This window comes from Coregonus clupeaformis, chromosome 34 (assembly GCF_020615455.1).
Source record: "Coregonus clupeaformis isolate EN_2021a chromosome 34, ASM2061545v1, whole genome shotgun sequence".
Lineage (NCBI taxonomy): Eukaryota > Metazoa > Chordata > Actinopteri > Salmoniformes > Salmonidae > Coregonus > Coregonus clupeaformis.
This window is the reverse complement of record NC_059225.1, coordinates 7,909,818-7,937,461: the sequence shown is the minus strand read 5'-3', so window position 1 is coordinate 7,937,461 and position 27,644 is coordinate 7,909,818. Positions and strand designations below refer to the sequence as shown.

The following is a 27,644-nucleotide window of genomic DNA, read 5'->3' as shown; positions in this document are numbered from 1 at the left end:
GTAGTGATTACAATGGCTTACAGCTACAGAGCGGTAACGCTCCCAGCCAGTCACAAACTGCTCCCCACCGGAGACCAGGGTTCAATCTCTGCGTCCACCCTTCCTAAGTTGTCCCACTTGCCTGTCTCCCCCTCTGTTTCCAACTTTCTGAATAAAGTGTAAAAGGTAACTCCCGAGTGGCACAGCGGTCCTAGGCACTGCATCGCAGGCGTCAGTACAGACCCTGGTTCGATCCCAGGCTGTGTCGTGACCGGGAGACCCATGAGGCGGCGCACAGTGTTTCCTCTAACACATTGGTGCTTCTGGGTTAAGCGAGCAGTGTGTAAAGAAGCAGTGCGGCTTGGCGGGGTCGTGTTTCGGAGGACAACCTTCACCTCTCCCAAGTCAGTACGGGAGTTTCAGCAATGGGACAAGACTGTAACTATCAATTGGGGAGAAAAAGGGGGTAAAAGTAAAAATAGAATATATATATATATATATATATATATATATATATATATATATATATATATATAACTAACCCTCCCCCCCCCAAAAAAAGGTAAATATACAGTTGATATATACAGTTACATACACCTTAGCCAAATCCATTTAAACACAGTTTTTCACAATTCCTGACATTTAGTCCTAGTAAACATTTGCTGTTTTAGGTCAGTTAGGATCATCACTTTATTTTAAGAATGTGAAATGTCTGAATAATAGTAGAGAGAATGATTTATTTCAGCTTTTATTTATTTCATTACATTCCCAGTGGGTCAGAAGTTTACATACACTCAATTAGTATTTGGTAGCATTGCCTTTAAATTGTTTAAATTGGGTCAAACATTTCAGGTAGCCTTCTACAAGCTTCCCACAATAAGTTGGGTGAATTTTGGCCCATTCCTCCTGACAGAGCTGGTGTAACTGAATCAGGTTTGTAGACCTCCTTGCTCGCACACGCTTTTTCAGTTCTGCCCACAAATGCTCTATATGTCATGAGCCCTCTCACTCCACCGGGTTACCACCTTAATTGGTTTCCACTATCTTCCACTCTGCTCACCTCCCTCTCTCTACTCAGCCTAACTAGCTCCACCTGTCCCTGCTCTGCTCGGCTCTAATTACTCTGCCAGCTGCGCTGCATTACCCACTAACCTCTCCCAGTATTTAAGGCCCTGTCTTTCAGCTCTCCGGTGTCAGATCGTCTGCAAAGCTCACACCCGGAACCTGTTTGCTCGCGCTTCTGGCTCACCCTGGTTTTGTGACCCCGGACCTGCCTGTTTATTGGATACTCTTCTGCCTCAGGAGATCCAGACCCGCTTCTGCCATTACGACTCCTGACTACTCTTCAATCCCGGTAACTCTGACCAGCCTTCTGCCTTGCTACTACGTATTTTGGATTTCCCTTGAACTGTACTTCTGCCTGTTTTCATCCGCCCCGTTGTGTCTGTGTTTCCTCCCCCCCCAGGACTTCTGGACCACCAACCACCGGCGTCATCGGACGCATCGCTGCCACTGGGGGGAGGCACAGACCCAGCACATCGGACGGGATAACCCCTGGAGCCTTCACTCACTCCCTACATCCCTTTCCCCTTAAGTTTAAATAAACTTTCTGGTGTGTCGCAATTGTGGTCCTCTTGTCGTCTGTCTGAACCGTGACACTATAGGATTGAGGTCAGGGCTTTGTGATGGCCACTCCAATACCTTGACTTTGTTGTCCTTAAGCCATTGTGCCACAACGTTGGAAGTATGCTTGGGGTCATTGTCCATTTGGAAGACCCATTTGCGACCAAGTTTTAACTTCCTGTGAGAGTGTGATTTGAAGGAGTCAGGCGCAGGAGGGTAAATCACCGAATACAGAGTTGATTCCGTAGGACACAGTTACGCTGGATAGCGTCAACAGCACAGGGCGTAATACAGGCGCACTGGAACACAATACAGGCACACGGGGAGAAATAACCCCGGCAATACAAAGTATGAGTATCTCAACCGAGCTACACTCATCTTCACATAAAACAATCACCCACAAGGACAAGGGGGCAGAGGGAACACTTATACACAGACTAATGAGGGGATATGAACCAGGTGTGTGTATTTGACAAGACAAGACAAATGGAATGATGATATATGGAGCAGCAGTGGCTAGTAAGCCGGTGACGACGAACGCCGAAACCTGCCTGAACAAGGAGGGGAGGCAGCCTCGGCGGAAGTCGTGACAGTACCCCCCCCCCCCCCCTAGACGCGCAGCTCCAGCAGCGTACCGACCCCGGCTTGTGGGGTGTGTTCTACCTTGGACTTCACGTTTCGTTTCCTTTGTTGTTTTGTCGTGTGTTTAAAGTTTAATAAACATGTACGCATATCACGCTGCGCCTTGGTCTGACCCGTCATTCAACGAACGTGACAGAAGATCCCACCAAACGAGGACCAAGCAGCGTGCCCAGGCGGATCGAATAGCCATGTCACAGGTGGGCAAATTGTGGTCATGGGAAGAGATATTTGCGGGGAGAGGACCATGGGCTAAGGTAGATGCCCAGGCCGGAGAGGTGCAACGGCAACACGGAGGAGGCCGGTCGAGGAGGAAGCCCGAGAAGCAGCCCCAAGAAACATTTCTGGGGGGGAACACGGGGTGGTTGGCGGAGCCTAGTGTCAGAGCAGAGCCAACTCCCCGTACTCACCCGAGGAAGCATATGACTGGGCAGGCTCTGTGTTATGCGGAGCTACGTACTGTACGTCTTGTGCTTGCACCACGCACATGCCGTGCGAAGATGGGCATCCAGCCAGGACGGGGTGTGCCGGCTCAACGCTCCTGGTCTCCAGTACGCCTCCTCGGTCCCGCATATCCTGCGCCAGTTCTACGAACTGTATCGCCAGTGCGCGTGCACTGCCCAGTGTGTCCTGTGCTGATGCCTCACACATACTGTGCGGAAGTAGGCATTCAGCCAGGACGGGTTGTGCCAGCTCTCCTCTCCAGACCTCTAGTCCGCCTCCACAGTCCGGCCCGGCCTGTTCCTGCTCCTCGCTCCAAGCCAGTGGTGCGCGTCACAAGCCTGGCCCGGCCTGTTCCTGCTCCTCGCACCAATTCAGTGGTGCGCGTCGCCAGCCCGGCCCGGCCAGTTCCTGCTCCTCGCACCAAGCCAGTGGTGCGCGTCGCCAGCCCGGCCCGGCCTGTTCCTGCTCCTCACACCAAGCCAGTGGTGCGCGTCGCCAGCCCGGCCCGGCCTGTTCCTGCTCCTTGCACCAAGCCAGTGGTTCGCGTCGCCAGTCCGGCCCGGCCTGTTCCTGCTCCTCGCACCAAGCCAGTGGTGCGCGTCGCCAGTCCGGCCCGTTCCTGTCCCTCGCACCAAGACAGTGGTGCGTGTTCCTAGTCCAGTCCGGCCCGTGCCTGCTCCTCGCACCAGACCAGTGGTGCGTTTGTCCAGTCCGGCACGGCCCGTGCCCGTTCCACCGGTGCCTGGTCCGGCACCGGTCAGCTGCTCCACTCCGGAGCCAGAGCAGTCCGCTCCACCGGTGCCTGATCCAGTGCCGGTCAGCTGTTCCACTCCGGAGCCAGAGCAGTCCACTCCACCAGTGCCTGATCCAGCTCCGGTCAGCTGCTCCACTCCGGAGCCAGAGCAGTCCGCTTCACCGGTGCCTGATCCAGCTTCGGTCAGCGGCTCTACTCCGGAGCCAGAGCAGTCCGCTCCACCGGTGCCCAGTCCAGCTCCGGTCAGCAGCTCCAGTCCAGATCATGACGTCAGCCCCTCTCCAGGTTCGGGGTCTCCCACACCAGGGTCCAGACAGGGCCTGGCGTATCGTGGGAGGAAGGAGAGGGGAAGCAGCGCGCCGAGGTCCAGACCAGACCAGGGGCGCAACAGGGAGGCGGAGAGTGAGAGGTCGTCACGCCCCGAGCCGGATCCGCCTCCGAGGCAGAATGCCCACCCGGCCCCTACCCTGTTATGTTTATGTTGTGCGGTCGGAGTCCGCACCTTTGGGGGGGGGAGGTACTGTCACGCCCTGACTCAGGGGACGCTTATATGTTGAGTCAGGGTGTGTATATTCCTTGTTGTGCTTTTTCTATGTTGTCGATCTAGTAGGTGTGGATCTATGTTGGCCGGTGTGGTTCCCAATCAGAGGCAGCTGTCGCTCGTTGTCTCTGATTGGGGACCATACTTAAGCAGCCTATTGGCACTGTCTAGTTGTGGGATGTTGTTCCTTGTAAGGTATGTTGTGTGTTCTACCTTGGACTTCACGTTTCGTTTCCTTTGTTGTTTTGTCGTGTGTTTAAAGTTTAATAAACATGTACGCATATCACGCTGCGCCTTGGTCTGACCCGTCATTCAACGAACGTGACAGGCTGTAAGTAAGCATTTCACGGTAATGTCTACACCTGTTGTATTCGGCGCATGTGGCAAATACGATTTCATTTGATTTGGTCATTATGGCCAAACAGTTCTATTTTTGTTTAATCAGAACAGAGGACATTTCTCCAAAAAGTATGATCTTTGTCCCCATGTGCAGTTGCAAAACGTATTCTGGCTTTTTTATGGCGGTTTTGGAGCAGTGGCTTCTTCCTTGCTGAGCGGCCTTTCAGGTTATGTCGATATAGGACTCAATTTACTGTGGATATAGATACTTTTGTACCTGTTTCATCCAGCATCTTCACAAGGTCCTTTGCTGTTGTTCTGGGATTGATTTACACTTTTCACTCCAAAGTACGTTCATCTCTAGGAGACAGAACGCGTCTCCTTCCTGAGTGGTATGACGGCTGCGTGGTCCCATGGTATTTATACTTGCGTACTATTGTTTGTACAGATGAACGTGGTACCTTCAGGCGTTTGGAAATTGCTCCCAAGAATGAACCAGACTTGTGGAGGTCTACAATAATTTTTGAGAAGTTCTTGGTTGATTTCTTTTGATTTTCCCGTGATGTCAAGCAAAGAGGCACTGAGTTTGAAGGTAGGCCTTGAAATACATCCACAGGTACACCTCCAATTGACTCAAATTATGTCAATTAGCCTATCAGAAGCTTCTAAAGCCATGACATCATTTTCTGGAGTTTTCCAAGTTGTTTAAAGGCACAGTCAACTTAGTGTATGTAAACTTCTTACCCACTGGAATTGTGATACAGTGAATTATAAGTGAAATAATCTGTCTGTAAACAATTGTTGAAAAAATTACTTGTGTCATGCACAAAGTAGATGTCCTAACCGACTTGCCAAAACTATAGTTTGTTAACAAGAAATGTGTGGAGTAGTTGAAAAACAGGTTTTAATGACTCCAACCTAAGTGTATGTAAACATCCAACTTCAACTGTATATATATATACAGTGGGGAGAACAAGTATTTGATACACTGCCGATTTTGCAGGTTTTCCTACTTACAAAGCATGTAGAGGTCTGTAATTTTTATCATAGGTACACTTCAACTGTGAGAGACGGAATCTAAAACAAAAATCCAGAAAATCACATTGTATGATTTTTAAGTAATTCATTTGCATTTTATTGCATGACATAAGTATTTGATACATCAGAAAAGCAGAACTTAATATTTGGTACAGAAACATTTGTTTGCAATTACAGAGATCATACGTTTCCTGTAGGTCTTGACCAGGTTTGCACACACTGCAGCAGGGATTTTGGCCCACTCCTCCATATAGACCTTCTCCAGATCCTTCAGGTTTCTGGGCTATCGCTGGGCAATACGGACTTTCAGCTCCCTCCAAAGATTTTCTATTGGGTTCAGGTCTGGAGACTGGCTAGGCCACTCCAGGACCTTGAGATGCTTCTTACGGAGCCACTCCTTAGTTGCCCTGGCTGTGTGTTTCGGGTCGTTGTCATGCTGGAAGACCCAGCCACGACCCATCTTCAATGCTCTTACTAAGGGAAGGAGGTTGTTGGCCAAGATCTCGCGATACATGGCCCCATCCATCCTCCCCTCAATACGGTGCAGTCGTCCTGTCCCCTTTGCAGAAAAGCATCCCCAAAGAATGATGTTTCCACCTCCATGCTTCACAGTTGGGATGGTGTTCTTGGGGTTGTACTCATCCTTCTTCTTCCTCCAAACACGGCGAGTGGAGTTTAGACCAAAAAGCTCTATTTTTGTCTCATCAGACCACATGACCTTCTCCCATTCCTCCTCTGGATCATCCAGATGGTCATTGGCAAACTTCAGGCGGGCCTGGACATGCGCTGGCTTGAGCAGGGGGACCTTGCGTGCGCTGCAGGATTTTAATCCATGACGGCGTAGTGTGTTACTAATGGTTTTCTTTGAGACTGTGGTCCCAGCTCTCTTCAGGTCATTGACCAGGTCCTGCCGTGTAGTTCTGGGCTGATCCCTCACCTTCCTCATGATCATTGATGCCCCACAAGGTGAGTTCTTGCATGGAGCCCCAGACTGAGGGTGATTGACCGTCATCTTGAACTTCTTCCATTTTCTAATAATTGCGCCAACAGTTGTTGCCTTCTCACCAAGCTGCTTGCCTATTGTCCTGTAGCCCATCCCAGCCTTGTGCAGGTCTACAATTTTATCCCTGATGTCCTTACACAGCTCTCTGGTCTTGGCCATTGTGGAGAGGTTGGAGTCTGTTTGATTGAGTGTGTGGACAGGTGTCTTTTATACAGGTAACGAGTTCAAACAAGTACAGTTAATACAGGTAATGAGTAGAGAACAGGAAGGCTTCTTAAAGAAAAACTAACAGGTCTGTGAGAGCTGGAATTCTTACTGGTTGGTAGGTGATCAAATACTTATGTCATGCAATAAAATGCAAATTAATTACTTAAAAATTATACAATGTGATTTTCTGGATTTTTATTTTAGATTCCGTCTCTCACAGTTGAAGTTTACCTATGATAAAAATTACAGACCTCTACATGCTTTGTAAGTAGGAAAACCTGCAAAATCGGCAGTGTATCAAATACTTGTTCTCCCCACTGTATATAGAGATACACTACATCACCAAATGTATGTGGACACCTGCTTGTCGAACATCTCCTTCCAAAATCATGGGCATGAATATGAATATGGAGTTGGTCCCCCTTTTGCTGCTATAACAGCCTCCACTCTCTGGGAAGGCTTTCCACTAGATGTTGGAACATTGCTGCGGGGACTTGCTTCCATTCAGCCACAAGAGCATTTGTGAGGTCGGGCACTGATGTTGGGCGATTAGGCCTGGCTTGCAGTCGGCGTTCCAATTCATCCCAAAGGTGTTCGATGGGATTGAGGTCAGGGCTCTGTGCAGGCCAGTCAAGTTCTTCCACACCGATCTCGACAAACCATTTCTGTATGGAGCTCGCTTTGTGCACGGTGGCATTGTCATGCTGAAACAGGAAAGGGCCTTTCCCAAACTGTTGCAACAAAGTTGGAAGCAAGAATCGTGTAGAATGTCATTGTATGCTGTAGAAGTAAGATTTCCCTTCACTGGAACTAACTGGCCTAGCCCGAACCATAAAAAAGAGCCCCAGACCATTATTCCTCCTCCACCAAACTTTACAGTTGGCACTGTGCATTGGTGCAGGTAGCATTCTCCTGGCATCCATCAAACCTAACGCTTGGCATTGCGCATGGTGATCTTAGGCTTATGTGCGGCTGCTCGGCCATGGAAACCCATTTCATGAAGCTCCCAACGAACAGTTCTTCTGCTGACGTTGCTTCCAGAGACCGTTTGGAACCCGGTAGTGAGTGTTGCAACTGAGGACAGACGATTTTTACGCGCTTCAGCACTCGGCAGTCCCGTTCTGTGACCTTGTGTGGCCTACCACTTTGCGGCTGATCCGTTGTTGCTCCTAGACGTTTCCACTTCACAATAACAGCACTTACAGTTGACCGGGGCAGCTCTAGCAGGGGAGAAATTGGACGAACTGACCTGTTGGAAAGGTGGCATCCTATGACGGTGCCACGTTGAAAGACACTGAGCTCTTCAGTACGGGCCATTCTACTGCCAATGTTTGTCTATGGGGATTGCATGGCTGTGTGCTCGATTTTATACACCTGTCAGCAACGGTTGTGGCTGAAACAGCCGAATCCACTAATTTGAAGGTGTATCCACATACTTTTATATATATAGTGTAGATATAAATGACTACAGTATACAGTATAGTGTAGAAAGGGTCTTACATTGGATGCAGGTAATGTAAACTCATAGGGTTGGTTTCCAGGACACAGTTCTGTACTTCACCTGATCAAAACAAATAGAAAGTCTCTGAACATTTTGAGTTTTACATGCTTTTACATGCTTGTGTTGTATGTCTGTATGTTTAACTCTGTTTGGTCACAAAGCCCCTGAGAAGGACAGCTTTGCTGTGGAAACGTTGGTGAATAAATAATTGCATCAGATGTGCTAGAGTGTGCAGCTTCACAGGAACTCTGTTTCGTCGTCCCTCACAGGGATATGTGTCAGGAGATCAGCACCAACTGGGGAACTCAGACGTGGCAGGAGTTTGACCAGATGTGTGAGTACAGCCCTGTGGAGAAGCCCCTGGTCAGCTGTCTGGCCGACGTCAGGGAACCCTGCCAGCTGGGCTGCAAGGACCTGGCCTACTGCACCAACTTCAACAACAGGTATGTTACTATACCTATCTAATATACCAGATAATATACCTGTTATACCTGTTAATATACCTTGTGCACCAACTTCAACAACAGGTATGTTACTATACCTATCTAATATACCAGATAATATACCTGTTATACCTGTTAATATACCTTGTGCACCAACTTCAACAACAGGTATGTTACTATACCTACTATCATTGGCGGACTTTGCTATGTTTCAGGGTTTTCAATTGAAATGGGCCCCAACTGCCCAAGGGGCCGTCACTGACTGTCACTGTACTAGTTTACATTTTGGTCATTTAGCAGACGCTTTTATCCAGAGGCTAGCACACGCTCTTACCCAGCATGTATTATTACCATCATATAATAACATTATATGTCAATATGTGCAGATTGATTTTATGCATACATTTTAGCATGTGATCGCAGCAGGAAATGACCCCACAACCTTTGAATTGTGAGTGCTACGCTCTTACGAACTGAATCACACAGGGCCACACTGTACCACACTGTACCAGACCTTGAATAGTTCTGGTACCTACTATACCGACTAACTCAATATCCAACTTTCACAACAACTGCGTACATCCAAAAGGAGTCTGTAGTGTTCTGTTGCATCGCTGGACCTTTTTGTTACATATCCACGTTCAACACAACGTGCTGTACTGTATCAAAGATCCAAACCAAACCGGGACAATGAGTGTGAGAGAACGAGAAAAATTCTGAGTGAGTCATCTGTAACTCACTAATGTCCTAACGGTCAACTGGCATCCTGCAAACCCGTGTCCTCCATCACTCCAAGCTTTGGGCCGGTATGACGCACCGCACGCTAGGCTAATATGATTTATTAGTTCTGGAGTGTCCCACGGAGGTCAGGGGAGAAGGGAGACAGGCGTGGGTAGGGAGGGAGGTTGTGAGTCCACCCCACCCTTCTCCCTAGCCCAGTGGTTAGTGGGTTACTGGCTTTCACGGCCCCTCCCTCCTACACATACATAGCCCTATGGGCACCTCCCTCAAAACCCAAACTGGAACCAACAGCCTCGTAACCGTATTAAATATATTCTATAGTTAACTGTTTGAGCGTTGGTTGTGAAATGAAGTGTTTAGTCGATCCCATGCTAGTGATCATGGCTGGATGGGGCCGAGTGAACAGAAGACCTCTGGGGTCTGTTCAGACAGTCTATTCACTAGTTGTTGATGATGACCTTGGTCTACACTCTTAGAAAAAAGGCTTCCAAAAGGGTTCTTCGGCTGTCCCCATAGGAGAATCCTTTTTGGTTCCAGGTAGAACTCTTTTGGGTTCCATGTAAAAACCCTCTGGGGAAAGGGTTCTACATGGAACCCAAAAGGGTTCTACCTGGAACCAAAAAGCGTTCTACCTGGAATCAAAAAGGGTTCTTCAAAGGGTTCTCCTTTGGTAACAGCCAAATAATCATTTCAGGTTCTAGATAGCACCTTTTCTTCTAAGAGTGTACAATAGGCCGTGTGTGTGGACTTGTTTAACCATTCTTGTGGGGACCAGAAGTCCCCACAAAAATAGTAAACAAACAACAATTTGACCAACTGGGGACATTTTGTTAGTCCCCACAAGGTCAAATGCTATTTCTATGGGGTTTAGGGTTAAGGTTAGAATTACGTTAAGGGTTAGGGTTAGGAACTAGGGTTAGTTTTAGGGTTAGGAGCTAGGGTTAGGTTTAGGGTTAGGGTTAGGAGCTAGGGTTAGGTTTAGGTTTAGGGTTAAGGTTTTTAGGTTAATGTTAGGGTAAGAGTACGGGTTAGGGGTTAGGGTTAGGGGTTAGGGAAAATAGGATTTTGACTGGGACTGAATTGTATGTCCCCACAAGGTTAGCTGTACAAGACTGTGTGTGTGTGTGTGTGTGTATATATGTGTGTGTGTGCCATTATATTGTAGTTTATGGTGTTTGTACTTGACCTTGGAAGCCAGACGTGTCACAGCTTGCTGCATCCTGGCCTGGCATGGGGCCAGCAGGCCCTGCTTGACGCCATCAAAGCCCGGCCGGTGAACCCACACAAACACACACAGTTCAACAGAACGCTTCCCGCCTGTGGACTCATCCCCATCAATCACCATTCCACCACCAGCCACCAGACATTAGCTTTGTCAAGTTTCAAAAGCGTTGATTTTCCAGGCTGTAGTCAGAGACAGAGAAAATATCTGATTGGACACTAGGGGATCTGAAGGACGTTACATCATCATGGGCTACAGACTCAAACTTAATCTCATCTCTTTGACCTCTTTATGACCTCTATGATCTCTTTATGACCTCTCTATGTTCTCTCTTTTGACCTCTTTATGATCTCTCCTTTACCTCTCTATGATCTCTCTATGACCTCTATGTCTATGATATATTTCTGTATATTTGTCTGTTGACTGTAAGGTATCATTTTGTTCAGCACAGTAATGATGATAACCATAATGTCAAGATTATCAGAAAACATATTAGTATTTATTTTTGAATTGCAGTTCAGCAGTAAAAGCCAAAGTTCAATCAAACCAAAAAAAGTCCCAGAAACTTCTCATGCTAGGCCCTTGTAGAGAATATTTGGAAACAATCACAAGTATAACATGTATTATGTTAATTGCAGAAGGTTGATGATGGCATCGCTGTGGGATTTAGAGTTCAGACAAACAAACATTGGCTCTCATTTCCTTTGAAGGAGTCCCAGGGTCCAGCGTAGGAGAGCCTTCCTGTCTGTCTGTCTGTGTCACGAACAGAAGAGGACCCAAGAGCGCAAGTTCAAATTCAGAGTTCTTTATTCAAGGTTACAGGCGGGAAGAGGAGTCCCAGGGGTGTCAGGGGTCTTTCAGGGTCCTCCTGTGGGTACCTGTGCTCCGGGGGTCACCAAATGTCCGGGGGTGTCCAGTCCAAGTGCTTAGTGTGTGTGTTCCCCAGTGATGGAGCGGCGTATCGGGCTGAGGGTGGTGAAAACGTCTGGGCACGCTCATCTGGTGGTCGGAGACCTGGGGGAACACACACACACAACAGCAATATGAATGGCAGGCAGAAGTACAGATCAGGGCTGGGCAAATATCGTGGTGAGAGACAGAAGGCAGAAACGAGTTACCGGAGGGGCTGAAGATCGGAGAGTAGTCGAGGTCCAGAAGGCAGGTTGGGATAGACGGGGCAGTAGAACAAGGAGGCAGTCAAGAAAGGATCGGTATCACAAACAGGAGTCAGAGCGCAGACAGGCAGGTTACTGGTCCGGGTTTGAAGACGATCTGACAGGGCTTGGCTGAAAACCAGGGCTTGATATACTGGGAGAGGTAGTGGGGAAATGCAGTTCAGCTGGCAGAGTAATTAGAACAGAGTGAGGCAAGGTGAGGATGGTGAGTGGGAAATGCAGTGCAGCTGGCCAGGTAACAAGAGCAGAGCAGGGCAGGTGGAGCTAGTTAGGCTGAGTAGAGAGAGGGAGGTGAGCAGAGTGGAAGATAATTGAATGCAATTAATGTTGCTACCAGGGAGAGAGAGTGCTCATGACAGGACCCCCCTCCAAGGGACGGCCCCAGAAGTCCCAAGAACAACATCATGCCGGGAGGGTGGAGGGGGAGCAGGCGGCGGGTCAGAACTCCTCCGAGCGGTCCGAGTGAATCTCCTCATCCTCAGAAGGAGCTGGAGGGTCACGGTCGGGAGACAGGACAGGCACTGAGACAGGAGCAGGGCGGGCCGGACGGCTAGGAACCCCTCTTGGACGGCCCCCTACGGATTGCAGGCTGATCAGGATGTAGTCGGTGGAAGTCAGTGATAAGGGTCCGGTCCACTATCCTCCTGGCCGGGATCCAGGTCCTCTCCTCTGGACCATATCCCTCCCAATCAACGAGGTACTGGAGACCCCTACCCCTTCGCCTAGAGCGGAGCAGCCGCCGGACGGTGAAGACAGGACCGCCATCTACGAGGCGCGGAGGAGGTGGCGCCGGAGCTGCAGGGACCAGGGGACTTTCATGGACCGGCTTGACCTTGGAGACGTGGAAGGTGGGGTGGACCCGCATGGAAGCGGGCAACTGAAGTCGGACCGCCGTTGGACTGATGACTTTCTGCACAGGAAAAGGACCAATGAAGCGAGGGGCCAGCTTTCGTGATACAACCCGCAGCGGCAGATCCCGGGCAGACAGCCAGACCTTCTGACCAACCCGGTAAGTAGGTGCTGGGGTCCTCCGTCGGTTGGCACCGACGGCGTAGCTGGTTCCAGACTTCAGGAGCACAGTGCGAGCCTGGGCCCAGGTGCGGCGGCAGCGGCGGGCATACGCAAGAGCAGACGGACAGGTGGCATCCGCCTCCTGGCTGGCAAACAGTGGAGGTTGATACCCGTAGACACACTGAAAGGGGGAGAGCCCGGTGGAGGAACTGGTGAGTGAATTATGGGCATATTCCACCCAGAGCAGGTGTTGAGCCCAGGCCCGGGGATTTTGGGAAGCCACACACCTCAGTGCCTTCTCCAGCTCCTGGTTCATGCGTTCAGTCTGGCCGTTTGACTGCGGGTGGAATCCAGACGATAGGCTGGCGGTGGCCCCAAGGAGATGACAGAACTCCTTCCAAAAGGTTGCTGAGAATTGCGGGCCCCGGTCTGACACTATATCCTGGGGTAGGCCATGGATACGAAACACATGTTCCAGGACCACCTGGGAGGTCTCTTTAGCAGAGGGTAGTTTGGGAAGGGGCACGAAGTGGGTCATCTTACTAAAGCGGTCAACAATGGTAAGGATGACTGTGTGTCCGTCAGAGGGCGGAAGGCCCGTAACAAAGTCCAGTGAAACGTGGGACCAGGGCCTCTTGGGTATGAGTAGGGGTTGCAGCAACCCAGCAGGAGGCTGGTTGGGAGTCTTGTTTCGGTTACAAGTGGGACAAGCTCGGATGAATTCTCGGACATCCCGTCTCATCCCCCGCCACCAGAACCGCTGGCGGACCAGATGAAGGGTGCGAGTGATGCCGGGATGACAGGCCAGACGGGATTCGTGCCCCCACTGAATCACAGGTGACCTGAGATTTGCTGGAACAAACAGACGGTTGGGGGCGCTGGTGCTTGGACCTGGCTGGTCCCGAAGAGCCTCCATGACCTGCTTCTCGATCTCCCAGGTGAGGGCCGCTACGACCAAGTGGCTGGGAAGAATGGGAGCTGTCATGGCGGTGGTCTCGTCCTTCTGAAACATCCGGGAAAGAGCATCAGGTTTGATGTTGCGAGATCCCGGGCGGTAGGAGAGCGTGAAATTGAAGCGCGTAAAGAACAGAGACCACCGCTGTTGACGGGAGTTCAGCCTCCTGGCTGTTTGGATATACTCCAGGTTCTTGTGGTCTGTCCACACTACGAATGGTTCCTTTGACCCCTCTAACCAGTGCCGCCATTCTTCAAGGGCGAGCTTGACAGCCAACAGCTCGCGGTTCCCAATGTCGTAGTTGCATTCGGCAGGGGTTAGCCGACGGGAGTAGAAGGCACAGGGGTGCATCTTGCCATCCTCAGCTGCTCTTTGAGAAAGCACTGCACCCACTCCCACGTCCGAAGCATCTACCTCCACCACAAACTGCCTTGCTGCATCTGGCATCTGGAGGATGGGAGCAGAAGTGAAACATGTCTTGAGGATATTGAAGGCCTTATCAGCAGCTGATGTCCATTGGTACGGTTGTTTAGTGCTGGTTAGCGCCGTGAGGGGTGCAGCCACTGTGCTATAGTTTCTGATGAATCTCCTATAAAAGTTGGCAAAGCCCAGGAACTGTTGCAACTTCTTCCGAGACTCAGGAACTGGCCAGGAAGTGACAGCCGACACCTTCGTGAGATCCATCTGAATGCTGCCCTCGGTCACCACATACCCCAGGAATGAAACGGTCTTGGCATGGAACTCGCACTTCTCTGCCTTCACGAAAAGAGAGTTCTCCAGCAGGCGGCGCAGGACCAACCGGACGTGGTGCGTGTGTTCTGACAGAGTCTTTGAGAATATTAAAATATCGTCAAGGTACACAAATACGAACGTATTTAGCATGTCCCTGAGGATATCATTCACTAGGGCTTGAAAAACTGCTGGGGCATTGGTGAGGCCGAAGGGCATGACGAGATATTCATAGTGGCCGGTTGGTGTGTTGAACGCTGTCTTCCATTCGTCTCCCTCCCTCATCCGCACCAGATGGTAGGCATTGCGAAGGTCCAGCTTAGTGAATACAGTGGCTCCCTGCAGCAGTTCGAAGGCAGACGAAAGTAAGGGCAGTGGGTAGCGATTCTTAACCGTGATGTCGTTCAGACCCCGGTAATCTATGCATGGACGAAGAGAACCGTCCTTCTTGCCGACAAAGAAGAATCCCGCTCCTGCGGGGGAAGACGACGGTCCTAATTATCCCGGAGGCAAGAGAGTCATTAATGTAGTCCTCCATGGCCTTTCTTTCCGGGGCTGACAGTGAATACAGACGACCCTTGGGAGGTGCTGTGCCAGGCAGGAGATCAATCGCGCAGTCATAGGGTCTGTGTGGGGGTAGAGATGTCGCCTTGGATTTGTTGAACACCTCTTTCAGGCTGTGGTAACAGGCCGGAACATTGGATATGTCGGAGGTAGCGCTAGATCCTTCCCGGAGAACGGGCAGGGTGGCCCCCCTTAAACAGGTCTGGTGACAACTCCTTCCCCACTCACGGACTGTTCCTGTCTCCCAGTCGATGTGGGGGTTGTGCTGACGGAGCCACGGGTATCCAAGAATGAGTGGTTGGCCAGGTGAGTGTAGGAGGTGAAACTGGATGGACTCCTGGTGGTTTCCTGACAGCAGGATTGTCACAGGGGCGGAGATATGAGTGACAGTGCCAAGATGATGCCCATCCAGGGCTCGTGCAGGAATGGGTTGTGTCAGTTGATGATGGTTCACGCCCAGTTGCTGTGCAAGCTCAGGGTCCATGATGTTTGCTTCGGCTCCGGAATCCACAAGGGCGGCCAATGTATGAGTCTTGTCAGAAAGCTGAAGGCGGAGATGAAGCAGGGTCTTTCGGATGGAGGGAGACTGAAGGCTTGTTGAGCTCACCCGGATCTCCCCTACACCTGGTGAGCTGCGGCTTTTGCCGGACAAGTAGCGACACGGTGATTCTCGCCACCACAGTAGAGGCAAAGGTTGGAGCTTAGACGGCGCCGACGCTCCTCGGGAGTCAGAGAGGCACGGCCAATCTCCATGGGCTCAGGCTGATTGAGTTGGCTATGGGACTTGACAGGCAGGGGCTGGACAGAAGCGGTATCGACCCGAGTACGGATGGCAGGTTGACTGAGACGGCCCTTCTCCCTCCTCCGGGTCTGTATACGGCGGTCAATGCGAACGGCAAGGTCAATGGCGGCATCAAGCGTTGAGGGCGGGTCATGGGAAACAAGCTCGTCCCTTGATATAGTCCGCCAGGCTATGGAGGAAGGCTTGCACCAGTGCCTCTGGGTTAAACGAGCTTTGACTGGCCAGGGTACGAAAGTCAATGGAGAAGTCTGCCACTGTCCGATTGCCCTGACGGATGGTGAGCAGAGCTTGTGACGCTTCGGCTGTTGGCGAGCTTAGGTCAAAGACCTTTAACATCTCCTCCTCAAAGGCACTGAAGGAGGCACAGGCTGGGGTTTGCCGGTCGAATTCCGCCGTTCCCCACAACCGAGCTCGACCGGTGAGATGTGTGATGACATACCCCACCTTGGCTCCCTCTGTTGAGAAAGTCCTGGGCTGTAGTGCAAACTGGATTCGGCAGCTGCTCAAGAATGGTCTTACTTGCTTCTGGTTGCCATCAAAACGTTCCGGGTTCCCAATCCTTGGTTCAGGAGCGTGGGGATCTGGTGGCAGCACTGCCGGGCCTGCAGCATTGGGACCTCCAGCGGAGGGATGAAGGAGTATCGGTGGTACAGGAACAAAAGGACCAGGGGGGGTGCAGGTGGAGTAGCCGGGCTTGAGAGTAGTTGCAGGGCTTGGGCTAGCTGTTGTTGCTGCAGTTGGAACTGTTGTTGCTGCTGGTTGAATAGCTGGAGAAGGGAAGCGATGTCGCCAGCCATCCGATTTATGTCTCCCTCAGAGCGTTCCAGTCGCTGTAGGGCAGTCCTCTCTGGCTCTTCCTCCATCGTGGTCAGGGAGTGCGCTGGGTCCATGATGGTCAGATCGTTCTGTCACGAACAGAAGAGGACCCAAGAGCGCAAGTTCAAATTCAGAGTTCTTTATTCAAGGTTACAGGCGGGAAGAGGAGTCCCAGGGGTGTCAGGGGTCTTTCAGGGTCCTCCTGTGGGTACCTGTGCTCCGGGGGTCACCAAATGTCCGGGGGTGTCCAGTCCAAGTGCTTAGTGTGTGTGTTCCCCAGTGATGGAGCGGCGTATCGGGCTGAGGGTGGTGAAACGTCTGGGCACGCTCATCTGGTGGTCGGAGACCTGGGGGACACACACACACAACAGCAATATGAATGGCAGGCAGAAGTACAGATCAGGGCTGGGCAAATATCGTGGTGAGAGACAGAAGGCAGAAACGAGTTACCGGAGGGGCTGAAGATCGGAGAGTAGTCGAGGTCCAGAAGGCAGGTTGGGATAGACGGGGCAGTAGAACAAGGAGGCAGTCAAGAAAGGATCGGTATCACAAACAGGAGTCAGAGCGCAGACAGGCAGGTTACTGGTCCGGGTTTGAAGACGATCTGACAGGGCTTGGCTGAAAACCAGGGCTTGATATACTGGGAGAGGTAGTGGGGAAATGCAGTTCAGCTGGCAGAGTAATTAGAACAGAGTGAGGCAAGGTGAGGATGGTGAGTGGGAAATGCAGTGCAGCTGGCCAGGTAACAAGAGCAGAGCAGGGCAGGTGGAGCTAGTTAGGCTGAGTAGAGAGAGGGAGGTGAGCAGAGTGGAAGATAATTGAATGCAATTAATGTTGCTACCAGGGAGAGAGAGTGCTCATGACAGTCTGTCTGTCTGTCAGTCAGTCAGTCAGTCTGTCCGTCTGCCAGTCATGTCTGTCTGTCTGCCAGTCCTATCTGTCAGTCAGTCTGTCTGTCTGCCAGTCCTATCCGTCCATCTGTCTGCCTGTCTGGACAATATGCAACTCTTGTCACGGCCCAGGGCCCACCAAGGTCCAAAGCTGGAAGTCTCAATCCAGATGCCGATCATTCTGAGAGAAGAGTGGGAACAGAGGCAGAGAGAGAGAGAGAGAGAGAGAGAGAGAGAGAGAGAGAGAGAGAGAGAGAGAGAGAGAGAGAGAGAGAGAGAGAGAGAGAGAGAGAGAGAGAGAGAGAGAGAGAGAGAGAGAGAGAGAGAGAGAGAGAGAGAGAGAGAGAGAGAGAGAGAGAGAGAGAGAGAGAGAGAGAGAGAGAGAGAGAGAGAGAGAGAGAGAGAGAGAGAGAGAGAGGCCCTGGAACTACAAAGATAAAACTCTTCTCATTCTGGTTCATGAAGAAGGCTGAAGTTGAATGTGGGTTACTGAAAATATGGAAACCGTGGAAACCATACACACCATGTCTATTTGAAGTTGATCTGTTTTTTATTAACATGTAGCAAATATAATAACCTACCTGGTGAAAATGTTATCGATTTAATAACCATCCTAAATAACTTTGTTTTAACTGAAGCTGCTTTACTAGCCATTTTAATCTGGGTCAATGTGTAGACCGACAGAAAACAGAGGAGAGTAGGAAGAGAGGGAGAAAACCAGTCACTGTAAATAAAAACCACCGTGACTGACTGCTACCCACTACCCACAACCCACGCATGGGGTCACGCTTGGTTCATGACCTGGAGCTGAGGTAAGGCTGTGGTCCTTCTGCTTTCCTTCCCCTCTCCCCTGACACACATGCACGTGCGCGCGCACACACACACACTCAGACATGCACAGGCAGGCACTCAGCTTTATTTTCATGGAATTTCAGGACTTTTTGGGGAGTAAAAATGTTTGACCATTAAAAATCTATTTTTTCCTAATCCATAAACCTAACCCTACCCTTAACCTAACCTTAACCTTAACATTAACCTTAAGCTTAAACTAGTTATTGTTTTCTTACCTTGTCAGGACATTGGGGGGCATTTTCAGGACATTGGGGTTAATTGTCAAGACATTGGGAGATTTTAAAGGCTGTAAAGTTAACAAACATACCACTGACTGATTGTCAACGCTCGTTGTGTCTGATTAGACAGAGAAAGACAGTGTTTTGTCTCATTAGACAGAGAGAGACAGTGTTGTGTCTCATTAGACAGAGAGAGACAGTGTTGTGTCTCATTAGACAGAGAGAGACAGTGTTTTGTCTCATTAGACAGAGAGAGACAGTGTTGTGTCTCATTAGACAGAGAGAGACAGTGTTGTCTCATTAGACAGAGAGAGACAGTGTTGTGTCTGATTAGACAGAGAGAGACAGTGTTGTGTCTCATTAGACAGAGAGAGACAGTGTTTTGTCTCATTAGACAGAGAGAGACAGTGTTGTGTCTCATTAGACAGAGAGAGACAGTGTTGTCTCATTAGACAGAGAGAGACAGTGTTGTGTCTCATTAGACAGAGAGAGACGGTGTTGTGTGCAGTGGTGGAAAAAGTACCCAATTTGTCATACTTGAGTAAAAGTAAAGATACCTTAAATGACTCAAGTAAAAGTCACACAGTAAAATACTACTTGAGTAAAAGTCTAAAAGTATTTGTTTTGAAATATACTTAAGTATCAAAAGTAAACATAATTGCTAAAATATACTTAAGTATCGAAAGTAAAAGTATAAATCATTTCAAATTCCTTATATTAAGCAAACCAGACGGCACGATTTTCATGTTTTTTACATTTACGGATAGCCAGGGGCACACTCCAACACTCAGACATCGTTTACAAACGAAGCATGTGTTTAGTGAGTCCGCCAGATGAGAGGCAGTGGGGATGACCAGGGATGTTCTCTTGATAAGTGTGTGAATTAGACAATTTTCCTGTCCTGCTAAGCATTCAAAATATAACGAGTACTTTTGGGTGTCAGGGAAAATGTATGGAGTAAAAAGTACATTATTTTCTTTAGGAATGTAGTGAAGTAAAAGTAAAAGTTGTCAGAAATATAAATAGGAAAGTACAGATAACCCAAAAATCTACTTAAGTAGTACTTTAAAGTATTTTTGCTTAAGTACTTTACACGACTGGTTGTGTGTTGTGTACTATGAGTCTCTGTACTAAGATTCACTTTGTGATTCACTTTGTGTCCAAGTCCTAACCTTGAGTCTAGGCTACCTACCACCCCCGTTTGCATTTTGGTCATTTAGCAGATGCTCCTATCCAGAGTGATTTACAGTCATTCAACTAAAGCAGATAAACAAGCACGTATCAATCAAAGCAAGAACAATGTATCTGTAACCGTTATTGTAGTTAATGTGTTTAGTTTTTTTTTTCTGTTGTCAGAACTTTGAACAGGATCACTTCCAGTTTAACGCTTTTGACGAAGCTAACACAAGTCATGTGACAGATGGGAGCAATTATAAATATTCCACACTGCAATCTTCAGTTGACTCCATTTGGGTTTCTGTTGTGTGCACATTTCTATACATTTTGATAGGTACATTAGCTATTGAGTACACCTGCTAATTCTATCACGTCTCTCTGTCATATTGACTCCAGACCCACAGAGCTGTTCCATAGCTGTAACGTCCAATCAGACCAGGGCGCCATGAATGACATCAAGCTGTGGTCCAATGGGACAATCAAGATGCCCTTTATGAATATCCCCGTCCTGGACATCAGGAAGTGTCGTCCGGAGATGTGGAAGGCTGTGACCTGCGCCCTGCAGATCAAACCCTGCTACAGCAAGTCCCGCGGCAGCGTCATCTGCAAGTACGTAGCCAATATTTTCATTCTGTTATTTGACGTAGCACTTTCCTGCAGTCATATGACCTAGTGGCCTCATGGGTGGAATGTTATTAATATTTTTCATAATTAATCAACTATTAATTTTTTTATGACATCCGAAAATCTGGTGTGTCTATGTCAAATGGTTTTGTTATATTTCAGTCTTCTGGGATGTATATAAAGTGTAATATTGGGATCTAAACTAAAAATGTAATACATTTCAACTGTATATCTGACATGGTACAGGTGTCTTATTTTTCTAAGCCCATAACCATGTGTGTGAGGTGTATACTTTTGTTTCAATGTAGATTTGTTTAATACTACCAAGAAACATTCTGTTTGACCCTGATTTAGCCCACTGCAGTAAAAGGTTAAAGTATTTAGTCTGACTTTGAGCTAGTTTCCCAGAGATATTAAGCCTGTTATTAAATTAAGAGGTGACCAATAGAGATTCTCCGTTGCTTTTTAGTCCAGGGATAGACTTAACGTGGTTCTGCTGCTGTACCATTCATCCTGCCTTTACAGGGCGTTACTGTAAAAGAGACGGTTTCCTCAATCACCCACCTGGTTAAATAAAGGTGATAAAATGAAATAAGGACATACAGCATCCCACCTTCACCTGCTGTAGGCTCCCGTTGTCACAGTAAAAAGCATCCCTCAGGAAACGACTGCCAAAGACCCAGCTGGAACTAAAAACCACATGAACCAAATACAGGTGGTCTCTTAGAGGATTCCGCTGACAACACATAGACATGACAACACGTAGACATGACAACACGTAGACATGACAACACGTAGACATGACAACACGTAGACATACCAATCCCAGGAAGGATGTTGTGGTTTCTGCAAGGCTTGACTCACTACCCTACCTCAGGTCATTTATCAGCAGATCCTTTGACTGAAAGCAAATCTTTTGACTGGAGCTTTTTGCAATGAGAGCAATCACAGCTGGGTTTCTATCAGGCTGAATGAAGTAGTTAGTGTGTTAGCGATGTTCACCTGTACTGTAGGCTAGCCCTCAGGGCTGTAACAGCCAATGAATGTGGAGGACTTGTCAATGTGGTCAGGAGAGACATTCCAGCTGACAGGCTTTATTCACAGGTGATACACGTGTGTGACAGAGCGGACGGCTGTCCTGTGTGTGTGTACATGCGTGTGTGCATGTATGTGTGTGCCAATGTACAAATAATCTGTCTCTTATAAATAATTAGTCATACACAGCCTGTAAAACTTAACTTAATATTTTAATATCCATTTATTTCACACTTCACTATTGTTTTCTCCATCCTATTTGTCTCAGTGTCTGGAATGCCAGGTGTATGATTGTGAGAGTGTGATTGGAAGGAGTCAGGCGCAGGAGGGTAAATCACCGAATACAGAGTTTATTCCGTAGGACAAAGTTATCCTGGATAGCGTCAACAGCACAGGGCGTAATACAGGCGCACTGGAACACAATACAGGCACACGGGGAGAAATAACCCCGGCAATACAAAGTACGGGTAGCTCAACCGAGCTACACTCATCTTCACATAAAACAATCACCTACAAGGACAAGGGGGCAGAGGGAACACTTATACACGGACTAATGAGGGGATATGAACCAGGTGTGTGTAATTGACAAGACAAGACAAATGGAATGATGATGTATGGAGCGGCAGTGGCTAGTAAGCCAGTGACGACGAACGCCGAAGCCTGCCCGAACAAGGAGGGGAGGCAGCCTCGACGGAAGTCGTGACAATGATATGTTATTACACTAGCCCGCTCACGGCAACAGAAAATCAGCAGGCATTCTTAAGTCAGTGTGGTCAGGAAAAGCTTAGACAACATTAAGGACTACAAAGGAAATGACACCCCAGGAAATTATACCCCCAACTGGACCAGGCAGACAGTAACATATGAGCCTGTGGCCTGAGAGACACAAGTCACTTTTCTTCTTTTTTTTTAAACTTTGTTTTTATGGAGGAACACAAAGAAAATACAGATAAAGTAAAAGATCAACAAAAAATGTCCGGCAGGTCCAGCACACATCATACATTCATCAGATTAGTTACAGTGACATTATCTTTGAATTAGACCACTTTCAAGTACGAAACCCATTTTTCCCAGTATTCCTGGCCTCTCTCCTCATTAGTTCTTAAAGCAAAGGTCACACGCTCCATTTGGTGTATTTCTTTAACAATATCTATCTATTGTGTCACGGTGGGAGGGTCTTTTTGTAGCCATTTTCCTAGTGATAGCCTTTTTACTGGCTGCCAGTAGGACCTTCAACAGGTACTTTTCTCTAATGTGTAAGTTATCAGGTATTTCACCCAAATACAAAGAAATGAATGTTTGTTCTATGTCAAATCCCATTATATTTCCAATGTTAGATCTTATTTCTCCCCATTAAGTTTCGATTGCTGGGCAGGACCAAAAGATAAGAGAGTGATCCACTCTCGATGGCCCGCATTCTCTCCAACAAGGGTGTTGGGAGCCAATCTTTTTTTTATTTCAGTTTAGGTGTTATAAAGAAATGTATAACATTCTTCCAACAGAATTCTCTCCAAGACCTTGAGTTGGTAGAGCTTAGTTGATTCTCAAATATGTTCAACCATGTTTCATCAGTTAGTTCAATGTTTAAGTTCCTCCTCCCATTTCTGTTTAATATAGTTTGTAGAATGTTTCTTTGAGGATAGAACACCCAAGTAAAGATTTGAAATCGTATGCGTTAGCGTTAGTGAATACTTGGATACATTTTTGAGGTGCTCTAGGGTCAATCACTTTTATCTCCCTTAAAAAATAGTGGTATCTGTAAAAATCTTGTTTATCCAAGCCATGTTTTTTGCATAGGTCCTGGAAGATCTCTAGGTCCCCGTTCCTTTGTAATTGTACAAAATGATGTGATGCCTTTCTGCGTCCGCTGTTTAAATCTGCTGTCCTGAGTTGCTGGGATGAAGCTGGGGGTCGTATGCGGGCCAGCTCAGCAGTTTGACCTCTCTGTCTAAATGAATTTGCTTAACTACCCTAAACCATGTCTTAAGAGAGAAATTAATCCACTGATTTTGTCTGCTGTATGTTTCTATTACCATGTCCTTATTTACCCAAAACTGACTGGATATGTCAAAGTAGTCTTGACGTCTTTCCATTTCGATTTGTTTTCTGAATTGCACACACCAGAGGTCTCAATTGGGCTCACACAAAATAATATTTTAGGTTTGTTAAGGCCATGCCCCCCCGCTGTTTTGGGGTAATTGTAATGTTGTATATCTAATTCTTGGTCTCTTACTGTTCCAGGTAAACCTTGATATCCGTTTATCCCATTCCCTAAACTGTTTAGATGGGATTTCTATGAGCAGCGAATGGAACAAATACAGTAACCTCGGCAGGATATTCATTTTGATTGTTTCAATTCTGCTACTAAGATCCAAGGGAAGTGAATTCCACCTGTCATATATTTTCTTGTTGATGTGATCGTAATTCATGTCATAGAGTTTGGGTGTATCTTTTGGTAGATTTACTCCAAGATATTTAATGGATGAGGAGGTCCACTGGAAGTTACACCTACTCTTCAGCTCTTCCTGTGGGGTATATAATTATATATTAGGGCTTGGGTCTTGTGTACGTTAATCACATACCCTGAATATGTTCAACATTTTTGTAAAACATCCATCAATCTAGGTACACTTCAGCCTGGGTCTTTAAGGAATAACATAATGTCATCAGCATACATGCATATCTAATGTTCACTGCCTCTTATTGCTATTCCCTCTAAGACAGATGGGTCCTGTCTTATTGGCTGTGGAGAAGAGCATCGTCTTGCCCCTCGTTCTAATCTTATCGTTCGTGACAAATGTCCATTCATCTTTATTCTGGCAGTCGGACATGAATACAGTGTTTTGATGCATTGTATCACTTCTTTGTTGAAACCAAATCTATCCATAACTTGGAATAGATAATCCCATCCCACTGAATCGAATGCTTTTTCTGCGTCTAGACTGATTTAATATAGCACTTGTCTTATTCTGAGTAATGTGGTCCATGACATGTAGTGTTCTCCTTATGTTGTCCTGTGTCTGTCTATTTCATATGAAACCAGTTTGATCCCTGTCAATCATTTATGGGATTATATGTCCGCCATTGTTTTGGCCATTATTCATGCATTTGGTTATTATCCATGTTAAGAATTGCGATAGGTCCTACAGGAACTGCATTCCTTATCTTTACCCTCTTTTGGGATTACAGATATGATGGCTTCTCTCCACGATGGTGGAAGATCCTCCTGCCGCAGAGTCCAGTCAAAACAGGCCTGAAGTAGATGTGTTAGTTGTTCTCAGAAGGCTTTGAACCATTCTGAAGGGCCTGGAGATGTGTTTGCCTTTTTAGATTAGATATTGCATTATTAATTTCTTCAGTAGTAAGTCTATAATTTTGCTCTGTCCCTGTTCAGGGGAGATCAAGTGAGTTCAAAAAAAGTATCTATTGTCTGTGCATCTGCCTTCTCTGGTTGCTTGTACAGATTTGTATAGTATGATTCAAATGCATTCTGTATTTCATCCAATTTGCATGTAACCTTCTTTGTTTTGGGGTCCTTTTATTTTGAACACTCGTTGGCCTTTGGCTTTTTCCAGGCTGCGCGTAAGACTTTCTCTTTGACTGAGAACCACTATGGATCTTGGCGGGGCGCCGCTTGGGGGGTTTTGAGGCCCGGGCTGCTCTCTCACCTGGAGGATGAGGAGAATACTGTAAATGTTGCTTAGCCGTCAGACATTTTTGAAACAGTTTGCAACGTTGGGATGCTGCTGACCTAACCCTGGATCTTCTGTCTAAACCCTTCAGGTCGGACTGTGTGGACATCCTGACACAGTGTGGCGACCACAAACGCTTCCACGAGGGACAGACGGCCGAGCGCATCTGTGAGATTCTGTCACCCATAGACGACCCTGAACGCTGTATTCCCCTGGAGAGATACCTCAGTGAGTGGTAACGTGTGTGTGTGTGTGTGTGTGTGTGTGTGTGTGTGTGTGTGTGTGTGTGTGTGTGTGTGTGTGTGTCTGTGTCTAACATGTCATTCTCCCTCCAGCTCCCAGCGGCCTGGGTAATATGACTGAGGAGGTCATCCACCCGTGTAACCCCAACCCCTGTCCCAGCAACCACCTGTGTGAGGTGAACAGGAAGGGCTGCCAGCCGGGACAGGAATGCCTGCCTTACTTCTGTGTGCCTGGTACAGTATACTAGAACATACAGGACCTCCCTGTAACCCTAAGGGTTGTCTGTAAACATACAGGACCTCCCTGTAACCCTAAGGGGCGCCCATGTCCACTGTAAATACATAGTGTGTCTGTGTAGACGTGAAAAGTTAGTCTGACTACTGTGTGTGTGTGTGTGTGTGTGTGTGTGTGTGTGTGTGTGTGTGTGTGTGTGTGTGTCAGGCTGTAAACTGGGTGAGGCCTCAGAGTTCCTGGTCCATCTGGATGCCCGTGTCCAGGTGCCCATGCGTAACGGCCAGGCGGGCTGCTTCGAGGTGTGCACCTGCGGACAGAGTGGCAGGCTGGAGAACTGTGCCGAGATGCCCTGCATCGACACCTCCAAGACCTGCGTTGTTGGGGGCCACAGAAAAAGTAAGCTACCCCCCTTCACCAGCAGTGTGTAGCACCCACCTGGTTTTCAGAGCGGTTTTAGACAATATGCGCAAAACAGGGAAAAGGAGCAGTAGTTTATTTTAGTATCGAGAGAGAGAGAGAGAGAGAGAGAGAGAGAGAGAGAGAGAGAGAGAGAGAGAGAGAGAGAGAGAGAGAGAGAGAGAGAGAGAGAGAGAGAGAGAGAGAGAGAGAGAGAGAGAGAGAGAGAGAGAGAGAGAGAGAGAGAGAGAGAGAGAGAGAGAGAGAGGAAGAGAGAGAGAGAGAGAGAGAGAGAGAGAGAGAGAGAGAGAGAGAGAGAGAGAGAGAGAGAGAGAGAGAGAGAGAGAGAGAGAGATGGACGGACGGGAGTCCTTGGTGCTGTTGTGCCTGCTTGTGAAATGCTTCCTGTGGTGTAAACATCACTAAAACTCTTCTTCTTCCCCTAGCAGCACGGCAACGCTACATTAAAAAAATAAACCAACCAACCACACGCTGGTATTTCCTTCCCGCGGTCTCCCTCTGGCCCGCCCTAGATGTCACTACTGTGACTTGAAAGGAGCTGTCAGAATATCTTTCTCTCTCTTTCCCCTCTCTCTGTCTCTCTCTGTCTTTCTAGAGCATGCACACAAACACACACATACTTTCTCTATGAACAGCAGGGAGGAATTCAGCATAATAACCACATCCCCCTCTCCACATGGCCTTGTCTCTCTGTGATGTTGCCTCCCAGTTCATCACATCTACAACACTTTGAAAAGAGATATAGCTTTTATATTTACAACTATTTTTTCTCCTCCCAAATGTTTTCTTGTTACAGCTTTGAAACTACATTCGTTTGCATCCAAATCAGTTTATTGCTTTTGCTTTTATGCTTGTTTTCTCTCTGCTTCAAAAGGGGGGTCAGACATTTCAGCCTTATTTCACACAAATGTGGTTTGCCTGACAGTGAAAGTGGGGTTTTGGAGTGCTTATATCCAGACCATTAAGACAGGAAGTCATCATATAGGGATGTCTTGTTAGAAGGGAATAGATGGGAGAGATGGTGATGCTTTTCAGAACATAAAGCCCATGGTAAAACAGAGAGTGTCTTTCTAGATAACAAGTCTAGCATTAGCTCCCATGTCTTGAGTCACACATACATCCCAGGATCAATACCTGATCTGTTACATGCCAGGATCAATACCTGATCAGTTACATCCCAGGATCAACACCTGATCTGTTACATCCCAGGATCAATACCTGATCTGTTACATGCCAGGATCAATACCTGATCTGTTACATCCTAGCGTCAATACCTGATCAGTTACATCCCAGGATCAATACCTGATCAGTTACATCCCAGGATCAATACCTGATCAGTTACATCCCAGGATCAATACCTGATCAGTTACATCCCAGGATCAATACCTGATCAGTTACATCCCAGGATCAATACCTGATCAGTTACATCCCAGGATCAATACCTGATCAGTTACATCCCAGGATCAATACCTGATCAGTTACATCCCAGGATCAATACCTGATCTGTTACATCCCAGGATCAATACCTGATCAGTTACATCCCAGGATCAATACCTGATCTGTTACATGCCAGGATCAATACCTGATCTGTTACATCCTAGCGTCAATACCTGATCAGTTACATCCCAGGATCAATATCTGATCTGTTACATCCCAGGATCAATACCTGATCAGTTACATCCCAGGATCAATACCTGATCTGTTACATGCCAGGATCAATACCTGATATGTTACATC

At 47.8% G+C, this 27,644-nt stretch overlaps 1 protein-coding gene across 1 annotated transcript in view; it reads left to right on the top strand.

Moving 5' to 3' along the window:
• Window positions 1–27,644, top strand: part of LOC121549723 (reversion-inducing cysteine-rich protein with Kazal motifs-like) — a 94,709-nt gene that overhangs the window by 54,464 nt on the left and 12,601 nt on the right. The window contains exons 10-14 of the mRNA XM_041861567.2: window positions 8,338–8,511; window positions 20,059–20,271; window positions 25,105–25,241; window positions 25,349–25,489; window positions 25,698–25,886. Coding sequence (XP_041717501.2) covers window positions 8,338–8,511; window positions 20,059–20,271; window positions 25,105–25,241; window positions 25,349–25,489; window positions 25,698–25,886 — 854 coding nt within the window. The remainder of the gene's footprint in view (window positions 1–8,337; window positions 8,512–20,058; window positions 20,272–25,104; window positions 25,242–25,348; window positions 25,490–25,697; window positions 25,887–27,644) is intronic.